This window comes from Ruditapes philippinarum, unplaced genomic scaffold (genome assembly GCF_026571515.1).
Source record: "Ruditapes philippinarum isolate M1 unplaced genomic scaffold, ASM2657151v2 ctg45_1_1_1_1, whole genome shotgun sequence".
NCBI lineage: Eukaryota > Metazoa > Mollusca > Bivalvia > Venerida > Veneridae > Ruditapes > Ruditapes philippinarum.
The window spans coordinates 46,239-60,860 of NW_026854907.1; the positions used below are offsets into that span (position 1 = coordinate 46,239).

At 32.4% G+C, this 14,622-nt stretch overlaps 1 protein-coding gene across 7 annotated transcripts in view; it reads right to left on the bottom strand.

The window, feature by feature from the left end:
• Positions 1-14,622, bottom strand: part of LOC132741486 (cAMP-regulated phosphoprotein 21-like) — an 83,557-nt gene that overhangs the window by 32,599 nt on the left and 36,336 nt on the right. For all 7 annotated transcript variants that reach the window (XM_060729655.1, XM_060729656.1, XM_060729659.1 and 4 more), the window contains 4 exons: positions 5,252-5,409; positions 2,467-2,561; positions 1,849-1,992; positions 889-985 (listed from right to left, as the gene is read on the bottom strand). In XM_060729655.1, the coding sequence (XP_060585638.1) occupies positions 889-985; positions 1,849-1,992; positions 2,467-2,561; positions 5,252-5,402 (487 nt within the window). In that variant the 5' untranslated portion in view covers positions 5,403-5,409. The remainder of the gene's footprint in view (positions 1-888; positions 986-1,848; positions 1,993-2,466; positions 2,562-5,251; positions 5,410-14,622) is intronic.

Below are 14,622 nucleotides of genomic sequence, written 5' to 3' on the forward strand. Positions count from 1 at the left end.
ACCAAACCCCCCTTCGAGACGTTCCCGTAGATTAATTTCAAGCTTGAATGTCAACAGGCATCCAATCACAAACTTAAGTCTCGTTAAATATTATACACTACAATTGCAATTGTTTTGAAATTCTCTGCTGAGAGATTGTCTTATGTAATAAAAGTTTTACAGTTTTATAATTTGACAATCAATTTGTGAAAGTAGGGAATTGGAACCTGGGATAGATTTCATGAATGAACACCTATGACTGGATATATAGGCCAGGGTTTGAAAGCAGTACATTCAAGTACATAATGGAAGATGGGTCACAGAAACGCCATGCAAACCAGTGAGATTAAATCACATCTTAAATACATCTAAAGTACAAGATGCAAAATTGCTACATTCAACCTTTAAAACATATAAACCTCATTCAAAGACAAGTGTTATATATTATATCATAAATATCAAACCTGACTACAAGTAAAATAACTGGTAAGTTTGGCATCAGCCCTCAAAAATTTCATATTATATTTAAATAGACTGGTTTACAACTTCAAGCATGTTAAGACTTTAATCTAGTGATTCCTTTTTTTTAATCCTATTTATTCAAAACGCTTTTTTTCCCATGAAAAATTTCTTGACATTGTGTTGTGAATTCACTTAATTTCGTGGATATGAACTTTCGTGGTTTTATCACAAAGCAAATTTTCATGGGTACTTAATTTCGTGGACTGTATATTTTTCCAAAAAGTAAATATAAATAGTATGATGCAAAATAATCTTAAAATAGACAAAATTAAGTTTCATTGGATCTTAAATTTGTGGTTGACCTATCAACATAAACCACAAAAATTAGTGCCCCGCGAATAATAATGATTTTTCAGTACTCTTTAAAAGAATGAAATGAATTTATACCTCTGGAGAGACTGGACGATGTCCCTGCCTCTGAACTCTGAGATCCGTCCTTCTCTAGTCGACCATGGAAAGAACTGCCAGATATTGAACCAGAGGTCTGAAACAAAAGTAAGGTAACCTATATACAATGTACATGTTAAGGAAGATAGCTACATAAATTTGACATACAAACATACAGACATGCATTGGACGACTGTAATCAGTACCCATTAAGCATATTAATGTACTTTTAAGATAACCCAAGGATGTCAAGACAGTCAAAATCATAAATTATTTGTGTTTGCATCATCATAAGCTTGGCAATCAATTTTCTAGAATGCCTTAGTTTCATTCTAATAACTTGTATACGCATCATATATGGTCATTTCACATGAAAACAATGTCTGGAATACAAAGCCTTATTACCTACTGTGATGATACAAAACTCCAAAAACTATATATATATAGATAAAGATATCTAAAACTTGTAACTGAGCCAAACTTGTAAGAACAACAGATATAGTAGTTTTGAAATGAGAAACTAGTTCATGTCTACAATACAAGGTCATATGGAGGTCTGTATTTCTTATTCTACTTTCTCTGCCCTTTTAGCCATTTATAAAATGGTCAAGGCTTTTAAAAGAATGGAGCACTACATTATTATACATAATTGTAATTACAATTACTAAAGTAAAATTTAAAACTTTTATTAAGTAGAATTCAATCAAGGAAAATACACATGCATATTTAAAACGATATCTCCAGTTTTCTTTTCTTTTTTTCTTTTTTTTCCTTTCTTCGCCTGTCCCCCCTTTCTTTTTTTTAAATGTTCTTTCTTCGCCTGTCCCCCCTTTATTTTTTTTAAATGTTCAAGGTTTTTTTCGAGACACACTAAATATATTAATATGCATTATATTAAGTAAACTCTGAACAATTAAACAGGTAACTAGATATGCTTCCAGAAGAAAATATTATACTTACAAATGAGGATTTAGTTCCGATGCCACTCGAGCTGCTGTCTGAACTACACGTACTTGCCGTACTTTTCAGGGGATCTAACGGTGGGCTTGCACATTCTTCACACAGTGCCTCACTACGTGTTAACTGTTTCAATTTTGGTGATATCTAAAAAAAAAGTTATTTAAATATATACATTTAATTTTGGTGATATTTAAAAATAGGTATTTATATATATAAATTTAATTTTGGTGATATTTAAAAATAGTTATTTATATGTAGATATCACTATGAAAGTTTGTGTGCAAGTATATAGTCTGTATACTTGTAGCATGGGAAACTCTGAAAATGTCTAGTTAAGCCGACCCCAGAAGATAAATAATACTAGCACACTGGCTTATTGGGGGTGCTGCCCCCACACCCCTGATTTTATACATGCTTATTTTCAAAATTACAGCAAATTTCAGAGTAACACAAGGAAAAAAGTATAAAAGCATAGTAACAGAAACAATGCACACTTGTGTCCGTAAAACTAGATTCTATCAACTCATTACTGTCAATAAAATTTAGAAAAAAAATGCCCTTAAACGAATCTAAAATCCTAACGTACTTATTGACAAGAAAATTAGGTAAATGACTTACATGATTATGTTTATGAGATGGGGGTGAAGGTTTGAGATCATCTTCTGGTGAGACGGACTCTGCACTCTCTCCGCTCACCTGCTGTGTGTCTGTCCCTGTAAAACATCAAACCAAGTAAGTATAAGTACTATATATAAGACAAATAGCATTCATGATAAAAAAATATCCATTTCAAATACCCTGCATAGAAATAAACATGTATAAGACCAATAGAATTCATAATAAAAAATATCTATTTAAAATGTTCTGCATAGAAATAGTTACAGCTTGAATAGTTGATTATGAAGTATTAGGAAAATTCAATGTAAAATCTTATTAATTTACTTAGAACTCCCCTTTTTTAACTATGGTACCCTTAAATCAAATTAAATTCAGTTTTTGAAATACATGTTATTAAATGAAATAAATTAATAAAGTTGATAACTCCAGTATCAAAAGGCCAGAGTTCATGCTTCAAATTCCATTGAGAAGACTTCCCCCAGTTGTAAGAACTGCCATACCTCTCAGTTCATAAAGATTACATTTGTAGCAAAGGGCATAAAAATTTCCTAAAGGTTAATTTGATCAGTCTTCTTTTTTTCCCAATTTAAGCATTACAAATTGCAACCTAAACACAAGAGGAAGTGTTTATTGCAGAATGAGAGAAAAAATACATGTAATGTTTTGTATCACATCACCCACTTTCCTGTTTATGCCACAAAAGACTTAATAATTGCTGAAAATCCAAATACCAACAAATAATTAAGTCTTACTAGAAAGGTTAAAGTGTAATTCTTAAAACGCAAAATGTCAACCCTAAACATTCTATCTCTCAGCAGCCCACGGTTATTGGTTAACTGAAGAAAAAAACCGTCTAAACAAAAAAAAAAGTCTTTTCTGGAAGTTAAATCATGAACATATTAATTTTATCATAGGAAAATATTGGTCTTGTTATTGAAAAAACAAGAAGGTATTATGTACACTTCCTTAATTCTGACACATGATATGTCTGCTGAAATTAATATCATAGTATCATTGCAATAAAAGCACATAGACAGTTCTGTGGGAAGATTTCCGTCTTTTAATACAACTTTCATTCCACATTTTAAAAAAAAATTTATTTTTTTTTAAAGTAAATGCCAAATGTTATGTACTGTCTCAAAATTGTTATGTAACAAAATCATTAAATTTTCTTTTTTCATTGTGTATCATATTTTATTATGCAGATAACAATAATAGTCAGGAAATCAATCTTAAGTTACTTTGCTGCCTACATTTCTGGTCTAACTCTCAGTACAGTCAGTGTAATTTCACTCTCTATAAAAACATTTCAAATGTTTAAGAAAGACATCAATATAAGAGTTAAGACTTGTTTATTGTAACTTGATTGGTGGTACTTGATTGGTCTGAAACTGGACTGGTACAATAATATAAGAATCTTACACTGGCTGCCAGTACAGACCGGAATATCTAGCTCGAGGGTAACTGTTTACGGCAGTAACGAGGCTCTGCCGAGTTTCCATTAAACAGTTACCCGATAGCTAGATATTCCTGTCTGTACTGATAGCCCGTGTTTGATTCTTTTTCTTGCATATTACATATCAATAATTTTCAGAACAGAAATTACAAAAACTGATAGTCTCAGTATGCACTTCTTTCTTATAGAAGCATAATGAACTTACATTTTCATTCATAACAGTAAAATGACGTCATCATAAGAACGCAATTCATTTATGAAAGGCCCGTGGCAATGTCATTTAAAGTACGTGACTTGTCTTACATGGGGGGTGTAACACAGGTTGTTCTAACACCGGTGTAAATAGTAGATAATCCTGTCTGATATACAAGAAAACATATATGTATGGACTGGTTTACCACTATACACTCTAGTAATGGTGGTTCAGGACTCGTCTGAATCTATGATATAAGTTTGGACTTATTTATTGTAACTGCTGCAATGGTGGATTTTTTAATTGGTCTTAATCTAAACTGGTACATTTTATAAGATTAAATAATACAAGTTTGGACTGGTTTACCTATGTTTATGTAGTAACGGTGGTTCAGTATAAGTCTGAATCTGGTCTGGTATGATATTATTAGTATATTATACATTGCTGAGTAAAATACTGAAATTTAATGGACATAGCTGTCAAAACCATATTGGACAAGGTACTAGTTGAGTGCGATATAGGTTTTGTAGCAATGTATGAGTCAGTATTGTTGTCAACAATTTGAGTTTTAACATTTTGACAGAAATTTGTTACTTCAATTACAATTTGGATTTTAGGATTGATATGAACATTTTGGACTCAGGAAATTATAAACAAGGCTATATGGGGTATGATTTTGATTCATGAATCTTTTGGGCCCTAGATATGAAAAAGAGGGTATATGCCATAATAGGGTATGATATAGATTTGATGTTGACTTTTTTGACTATGGAAATGAAAATGAGGCTAAAGTGATAAGCTTGGATCCAATAGTGATTTCTAGTGGAGCGTCACATTGTACAAATGCTGAAAGTACATTGCTTATATTTTATCAGGTGTGAAATAAAACCATGATATATGTATGAACTTGTTTACTGTACCTTCAACAATCATGGTGGAACTTAATTACTGTCAATATTACAAGATACATGTTTGGACTGATTTAAACCAATGAAAGGGTGATACTTGATACTGAATCAAGATCTGTTTATGGACTGGTTTACCACTGTTCCAACAATTGTTATTAAGGAATATGACTTTTCTGAATTCAGACTGATATAACATTGCATAATATAGTCTGGACTGGTTTACTGTACCTGCAGTAATGGTGGTACTTGATTGGTCTGAATCTGGACTGGTATCTTCCTCGTCAACTTCCTCTATTTCTGGCTGTTTGCGAAGTAACGCAGACCTGAGGGTGCGGGTAGAACCTGCTGGAGGTGTGTCCTTCACTTCAGAGCCAGACATTTTCACTCTGAAAAATACAATAAACATAACCCAATGAAATATATACGACTAGAAATCTACATTCTAGAAACTGTAGCAAATAAATAGAGCACACCTGACATAGAAATCATAGGTTATTGTTTGACTACAAATGTCCTTTAAATATTTAATTTTTACTCCTCAGATTTGTAAGCACCTTTACTAGTGCTATGAGTTTGAAGTGACATTTATTTATGCCCATCCAAGTGAAAATAGCAGAGAGTGTAGGTAAAAGTCAAAGTAACTACATTTTGCTATAATTGTTGTTAATTTTATATTCTGCTTCTCCAAAATAATCAATACCTCAAGTGTTCCATGGAAATTTCTATAAATATCCTTTTATAATTGACTGGTTAATGTTAACTTGACAAAAAGAGTGGGGAAATCTCTTCTTTTTTTTTCGGCATTTTATCACAAAACATTTGTCATTATCATATCAATTACTGGTCAACCACCACTAAAAGTTCAACAGCTCAACTTGACAACAAGAAAAATGAGTATAACATCTCTTTAAAAGTCATAATTATTTGGTTTCTATTTTTCATATTGTTTTTAATAAAAATTTGTACGCACTGTTATCACTGATTCTTCGATGTGACTTAGCAGTTTTACTCTTTTTTATAATTTCAATAAATGATAAACAGGAAACAATGATGGTAGGTAATAATTAATTTCATCGTTTCCATTTTGTTGTTTTTTCTTACATACTACACAAATTAAAAATTACAGTGGAACCTGTTATATCAGACGTTGTCTGGACCATACGAAAAATAGATTTCAAAGGTAACCTGACCAGATTTCTTAATTTAATTGCTGTCAAGAGTAAAAACTTTACATTGCACCAACACAGTATAGGTCATATGGCGATGTTCCAGCTTTACTTGTGGAGGAAGACCTCAGGTGCCCTTTTATGCATCATTTCAGGCACGAACAGGCATCTGAGTAGAACCACCAACTTTCTATAAGCTAGCTGGGTAGCTTTCTCACATTTAAGAATCCAAAGACATAGGCACGCATCAAACCTACATTAGTGAGAGGTGGTGGCTGAACTTTGCTCTGGTAAATTCAAAGTGTCCTACTGCCGTGCTCCGGAGTGAAAACTACCAACACCACCAGTGATTTGACATCACTGTTTATGTATATAAACAATTACAACATTATTACAAAATTAATTCAATTAACATCCTTCAATATCATAACTAAAATGTATCCTATATCAACATTTTACTATGCATGTATATTATCACTTATAGATTGACACAATCAATTAAAGTCCTGTAACTTAATACTCTATAATTATCTAAAAATATCTGTGAGTTTCAAACATAAGTATTCCATATTCATGTAAATACACATACAACAATCCTTGTTATTTAAAAGCACAGTTACTAATCAGTTACTTAATCAATTCACCAAATCTCACAAAGATTTTCATTCAAATAATTCTCTAACTTTAAAAGACTATGAAATAAATTCCTCCAATAAATTGTTTTATCTTCACAATAACTACCAGTGTAGCACACAACGTCACACTGTCACATACACATATACACCAGTCACTTTAATCACACATAAAAAATCGGTAAAAAAAAACACCAAAAATACCAACACTGTTTATTTTCCCCGATTTAAAGAAAATTCATCAAGAAGATGTTTAATGTCAATGGAAAGTATATAAACAACCAGCACAAGAAATGATAGACAATCACCTTAACTATGCTGTAAGAGTTTTGTGTGTGGGAGGGCAGCCTAGTCAACCTCGATCTCGTCTCTAATGAAATTTTCCAATACAAACTCACTGTCCAATCCAAGTATGTTCACGTTTAGTTAGTATTATCATTAATCACAAAGTTGTGTAAAACAGTTTTGTTTGTTGACTTTCGTTTTGTTTCCAATAAAAAAAGCCAGCATAAAGCCACTGCCAGTGCTGAAGAATTCCAATGATTGTTCCTTATTTATACTTCTTGTGAACCGCAAATAGCCGAAATTTCAAGCTGTTTTAAGACAAAACATGTCAAGTTTTAAGTTTGAATCAATCTTTGGCATCAAAATGCAAAATATACCATTACAAAATAAAGCAGGGTCAATCATTGTAATTTGTAGATTTGTTGAGATCTGTTTTCAATCGAACCAAAACTGAAAGGTACTGCTTGAGACTTTGCAGCTTTACTGGTGGTAGAAGACCTCTATTTGTGTATTATTTCATTTTCAGGCACAATAACACAGGCAGAACCAATGACCTTCCGTGACTGATTCAAAATTGCATTTAGATAAAATTTTTAGATTTCACTTTTATTTAAGGCAACAGATGTACATTTTGTACTGCAAACAAAAACAAGAGCTGTCCGTAAGACAGCGCGCTCGACTTTTTTATTGCTTGCCAATAAAAAAAGTTTTTGCAGTAAAAGGCAATACAAGAATCTCTGTATTTTTAAAGTGAACAATGGCCATGAGCATTAAGATATTTAGTGAAGAATTATTTTACTGAATTGTGTGATACCCTTGAACACTGCAGCAAAGTTTGAAATGTTTAAGTCAAAAGAGGGCTGGTAAGAAAGAAAAAAAAACTGAGTTGAGCCTTAAATAAATTTAATAGTATTAAACCCACTTTGAGAGAATAAGGTATTTTTACGTCACTCAGAACACCTTGGTAAATGACATAATAAGTGCTTGCCTATAATACAAAACATTGACAGTTAAGGGCCATAATTCAAATAAAATCTTTGACAGAATTACCTTCTCCTGGACATGTTTGGGAATCATGATTGTAAACAAGTATTCCAACTTTCAAATTAATATCTCAAACAGTTCAGTCAAAAAGTGGACTGGTACTAAAAACTTAACCAAGATTCTAAGTCGATAAAAGGCCTTAATTTTTAAAACAAATCCTTGACAGAGTTACCTTCTCTTGCGTACAGATGGGGGTAATGATGTGAAATAGCATTAAAAGTTTCAAAGCAATATCTCAAAGGGTTAAGGCAATAAGTGGATTTTACCCATATTCAATGTATTTTCTAAGTCAAAAAGGGGCATAATTCTGTCAAAAACCTTGACAGAGTTATGTCCTCTTGTCTGTTGATGAAGGTCGTGATGGTAAACAAGTATGGTCAGTTTCAAAGCAATACCTCCAATGGTTTTGAAATAAAGTGAGGTGGTACAAAAAACTTAACCAAGCTCAATACACTTTCTAAGTCAAAAAAGGGCCATAATTCTGTCAAAAACCTTGACAGAGTTATGTACTCTTGTCTGTAGATGGAGGTTATGATGGTGAACAAGTATGGTAAGTTTCAAAGCCATACTTGTAATACTTCTGAAATAAAGTGGGGTGGTACGAAAAACTTAACCAAGGTGTGACGCCAACGCCGACGCCGACGCCGGGGCGAGTAGGATAGCTCCCCTTTTCATAGAAAAGTCGAGCTAACAACCGATTTGGCCAAGGATATTGAAAATTCAACCGGTTTTAACAGCATTTCAACCAATGATATAGATAGCCAATATCTCAACCAATGATATGGATTGCCAATCTCAACCAATGATATGGATCACCATTCTCAACCCATGATATGGATCGCCAACCTCAACTGATGATATGGATCACCATTCTCAACCCATGATATGGATCGCCAACCTCAACTGATGATATGGACCGCCAATCTGTTAATAAGGAAAACCCGGAGTATACCTTCAGTATCTGGACATTTCGTACAATCTTCAAAATTAACAAAAGACAACTCTTCTTCAAAAACTCATACTTTGTGAAACAATTCTGGCATTTTACTAAGTGAAGAAAGAACAACACACACAATAATCAATTGGTAGGATTTTAAAAGACCTTACTAACTTAATTGATGATGTTAAATTCATCAGCACTGAGAATACCTAATGCACTCTAGTCAGCAATTTTCTTCGATTCTGATAAGATTTGAACCAATTATTTGCCTAATATAGCTGTTATATCAATTAAGTAAAGTTTGTCAGGGACCTGTAAATCAATATAAAAGATATTGTAAAACAGTTTCAATCAACTTCAAACATTTCTACAAGATATACAAATGTCTTTGTTTTCAGTATTTCAAAATATATCTCTTGACATTTCACATTAATCTATAACTGTATTCTATCAGGCAATAACTTATAGATAAGGTTTAGAAAAGATCTAAAAAAATAGCAACTTATTTTAAGGTCTGCAAGTGTAACAGCAAGTATCTTCATGAAATGACATGACAAAAGTCATTTGTATCAAACAAATGATGAGAATTTTCAGAAACAAACATAATAATGGGAATTTTTCAAACAATAATGAATATCTTGGGAATATAAAGTATGTAAAGAAATGTACATTTTTGGACAAAAAAAAATACATTTTTCAGGTGCATAATATGAATGCTTTACACCCCTTTCTATTGATAGCAAATACTCGAAAAATATAAACATTTCATTGTTATTGCATCTCATTTGAATAATGCTTAGTAACTTATTCATTATCATTTTAAGAACAACAATACCAAACTATCAGTTTCATAAAAGTACAAAATTAATATATGCAATCCTGGCGAAGAAACATAATTATGAGATTCAAATTTGTTGTTATAATTAAAGGGCTACATGATACATCCTTGCAGATTTTATATATTAATTGTGGACTTCTATTGTTTCAAGCTTGTTTAAATTAATATATTTATACACCATTGTTGCTAGTAAAAACAGTTCTTAAATTTTCATAAAAACTCACAACATGCTATAACATCTACATAATTATATGAAGTACAAAATCAAATCCTGATTTCGGACAGGAACATAAAACTAGCATGACCAGGAGATTGACCTTGTAGGTTCAGTAAACAGACATGGTTTTAACTAAGTACTTTATCTAATAGAATAATTCTTCTCCCTATATAACATGCTATCTTTATTTTCATACATTAATTTCATATTGATTTTTCCTGACTCTTCTCCCATAAAAAATATCTGACATAATAAACAACATTTGATAACATTATGACTGGTACATATTTTGTTCCAACTCCTTTGGGTTCCATTTACTGGATAATTATTGCTGAAAACACACAGAATCAGTCAATTTGTGCTGCTAGGCAGAGATGTGATTGAACAAAATGGGCTCTTTGAGTTAATTAGGATTTCTGATTAGCACTGAAAACTTGACCTGCTAAAAGGATAAAATAATCGTGTTTATGCTGATAAAAGTCAGACATCTTTATACAAGAACATTACGATGCCACAGTGACCTGTAATCATATTTTATAGACAAATATCCCCTTTGTAAGCACAATCATGAACAGATTTGTTTTCTCTGTTTTTCAGACATATTTCTATTCTTCAATAATATAGCTTTGTCATACAACAGCAATGAGGAAACTGATTGTTATTTTATTGAGTTGGATTTTCTTTAAAGTCTATCTTATAAGTGTTATGATAGAACAATGACCTTCCATAATGTGAATCTTTTCCTTTCTTCTTCTTATATTGATGTGTTTGTCACACTTAAACTCTATAATGGTCTTATGGCATTTTTCGAGCTTGATACTGTCACTCAATGCTCTAAAGTCTCTCTATGCTCCTCTGTGCATTACCTAAGACACAAGCCTGCATCTGAGTGTAACCATAAGGTTTCCTAAGCTACATGTAGCTAGATAGCTTCCTCATATGAAAGGGTGGGATTCAAACATCCAATAGAGGTAAGGGGAAAGTGGTTTGATGTAAACAGCCTTAAAAAAAAACTTGGCCACCAAATTGAATCTAAAGGCATGACAAATATACATGAACTATGGTAGTGTATGAAAATATTGACCATTAACGTCTGTGTGACTTCAGAGCTGTAAAAAGCATTACTCTACAATAGATATATAGTAATATGACTTACTTTTACCTCTGATGAAATTGTTGCTTATCATTAAATTATAAGTTATTATAATTATAAAGCTTTGCTTTTCCTGGAACAGTCCTTTAGAAGTTTCATCCTCAAAATATCAAAATTTAGCAACAAACAGTGTAGAATCAACCCAAACTGGTTAGCATTTACAGGCAATAAGTTGTTAACAAACTGTACCAACCTAGAGAAAAACTGTATATAATTTTTACATGTTTAATCTATTCCCTACTCCCACACAGTGATTTTCATTTAGCATATGTAAACTTATCTGTCTGCTGTAACCTTCATTTCTCAAAGAATGCATCAACAATAATCTTTGAAATCACATCCCTCCAAGGAAATAATATAAGTAAACAACAATCTATTTTTCAAGCGGAAAAAATATGAAAAAAACATTTTCATGCATAGAGTATTCTGTAAAATGTATGGTGTCCTGTTTGGGTCAGATAAAATGTCGCCAGCTGACATGCGAGACCTTGACTAAATCTCTTGTGTGATTTTGATAGCAAGATATAATATTCTTTCCAAGAAACTATAACAATATTTAACATTTAATTTGTCGCATGATTAACTTTATTACTTGCATGAATCAAAATATACTCTTACAAGTTTATTCATGACCCTCAAGAGAATCAAGCTTAATTCTTCAATGTCTCTTTTGGCAACCTTTGTTTTTCCAGTACAGGTGATCATAAAACCAATGTCATACCGACATGGTGTTATTGCAGCCTGACCTCAACGAAAAAAATAGCTGCAATTTAGCCTGAGGGGCACATATACTTTTTTGATAAAATTGCAAACTTCAGCTAGCCATTTTTTAACATTGGTGTTCTGCTTTGTGCATTTCCATTACTTATATATGGAGCTTGTACAGTATTCCTATTAAGGGCATTCCTATGGCATTCATACAGCATTCAATAGGACCTTACAACTTGTTCACTGTATTCTCAAGAGTGTGTACTAAGTCTACACTGACTACGGCGATCATGTGCTGTCCTTATGGCAACTTCATAGGACATAGAATTAAGAACTTTAAGGTTGCACTGCAAATGCATAGGGTCCAAATAGTCTAGTAGTCATTTAAATGTAAAACAAATAATGTGCAATTCCATGGCAACTATGCAGCGTCTACAGTATTTCCTATTATGTGTTCAGGGTGTTCTCAGGGTTTTTACCACGAACATTTGGTCCTTCAGGAATTCTAGTCCAGGATGCGCTGAGAATGCTGATCCTCCTCATTTAGTATGTGTGCATGTTCAAAATAGTCCCCGAGACAATGATGGTGTCCTTAAGATGACTTGAGCTGTTCCCTATTCAATCCTACTATATTCTGTACTTAACCTTTTTTTATTGTCAATTCCTCATAAAATAATTTCTTAAATTCTTCGTAAATGAAGTTGGAATCTAAACAGTTGAAAGTGCCTTTAAATTTTACTAAATCATACACATTTAATACTTACAGAATTTCTCCCTAATTGGCTTTGATATGTTGCAACAATTTTAGGGTGTGATAAATGCTCATCATACTTCCTCTTAAACCTATCAACATACTATATTTACATATTATATTATAAAATATTGCTGCATCAACGAGTATGTTCAGTTTGTTACAGTTATCAACAGTAACAATTCTGCAACTTAATGTGACAGAGCAATTAAATATACTAAAATACATTATAACATCTTGACAAAAAGATTGTTCATCTTTACCTGTAGAAAAGAAATCACATTCATAAGAACATCATATTAGCTAGAATTTAAAATATCCTGTTTCTACAACTCGATCAATTTGAATATAGGTTCTATTTATAGATATGACGGCTGCATCAATATCTACAACCTCTCATATAGTAAAAGCAATATTCATCAGACATTAAAATAAAGACCAAATTTCTGCTAGTCATTACCATTCTAGCAGAGATCACGTATTTTTTTGGTTGGGTTTTATGTCATACCAAAACTTTCCAGCTTTATTGGTGGAGAAAGACATCAGGTGTCTCTCCATGCATTATTTCAGGCACAACAAGGTACCCGAATAGAACCAATGTTGTTCTGTAACTTAACTGGATTAGTTTCCTCACTTGAAAGTATCTAAAGTTTCTGTCAGGATTCGAACTACAGCAGCGAGGGGCAAGTGGTTTGAAGTCAACAACCTTAATCACTCGGCTGCGGACGCCCCTGAGATTACATGTATTATCAAGTCCAACCAGGTACATATTAGTACAGTTAAAAACATTATACACAATTCTCTTAACCTGCTGGAACCGCAAGTGATTAGTCTTTACCACCAGTATAGAGCCATGCCAGCATACACTATCAAGCAGTGACTCTGACCAGGCTCTAAACTGTTGGGTGACTACTTTCAAATTTTCATCTTGATTATATTCCTAAAATTGATAATGGACAGTTCTAAAAAATAGAAGCAGGATATGTCCATTTAAAGAAGACTCAGGTCAACAATTAATTATATTATCCATAAACATTGTAGGAAAATCTCATTACTTGGATACAACAGAGTGATTAGGTTAAGATACATGAAATCATTACAACAAAAACATCTCTCTATAGGCTTAATATTTTGCCAAGCAATAACAAAATTAGTACATCAGCTTTGCATAATATCTCTCCAAAATTCTCACTACAATTCAATGAAATGAATTTCACATGCATTGACAGCGTTCATTGCAGCCGATCATAATTTGCTGTCGCTTGCCAAACTATTTTCTCACTAATGCATCTCCAACTCTTTCTACGTCATGGATAGGTTTTTTTTCTGAGAACGCAATTTACAAATGTAATTCTGTCTGAGGAATGTTTTCCATTCATAAACACTATCACTCGTAAGACTTTCCATTCATATTTCCCTGAATGGGACCAATATTCATAGTAAACAAATCGTTCATTCCTGCAATGTAAAACCAATCTGTCAAGGACGAAACACATTATCCTATCTACAGTAGAACACTCTAGCCTTGGGACTTGGTAATTTTGAATTTGCAACGTCTTCTTTCTGTATTCCACTACAAAATTACATGGCATTGATTAACATTATCTTTCAGAAAGGTTTTGCATGAATGAATGAATGAACATATGAACAAACAAAATAATGAACAAACAAACAAATACCAATAAACAAATAAAAACCAATGAAGAAATGCATGTTAAGAATAATTGCAACTCCCTTACCATGTTACTATATGGTGGCATAATGTGAATTTGAAATCACAAAATAAATTGAAAATGTTCATAGAATAATTTTTGTCCCTCATCATATAATTACCTTAAGATCTATAATACGATTAAAAAAAAATC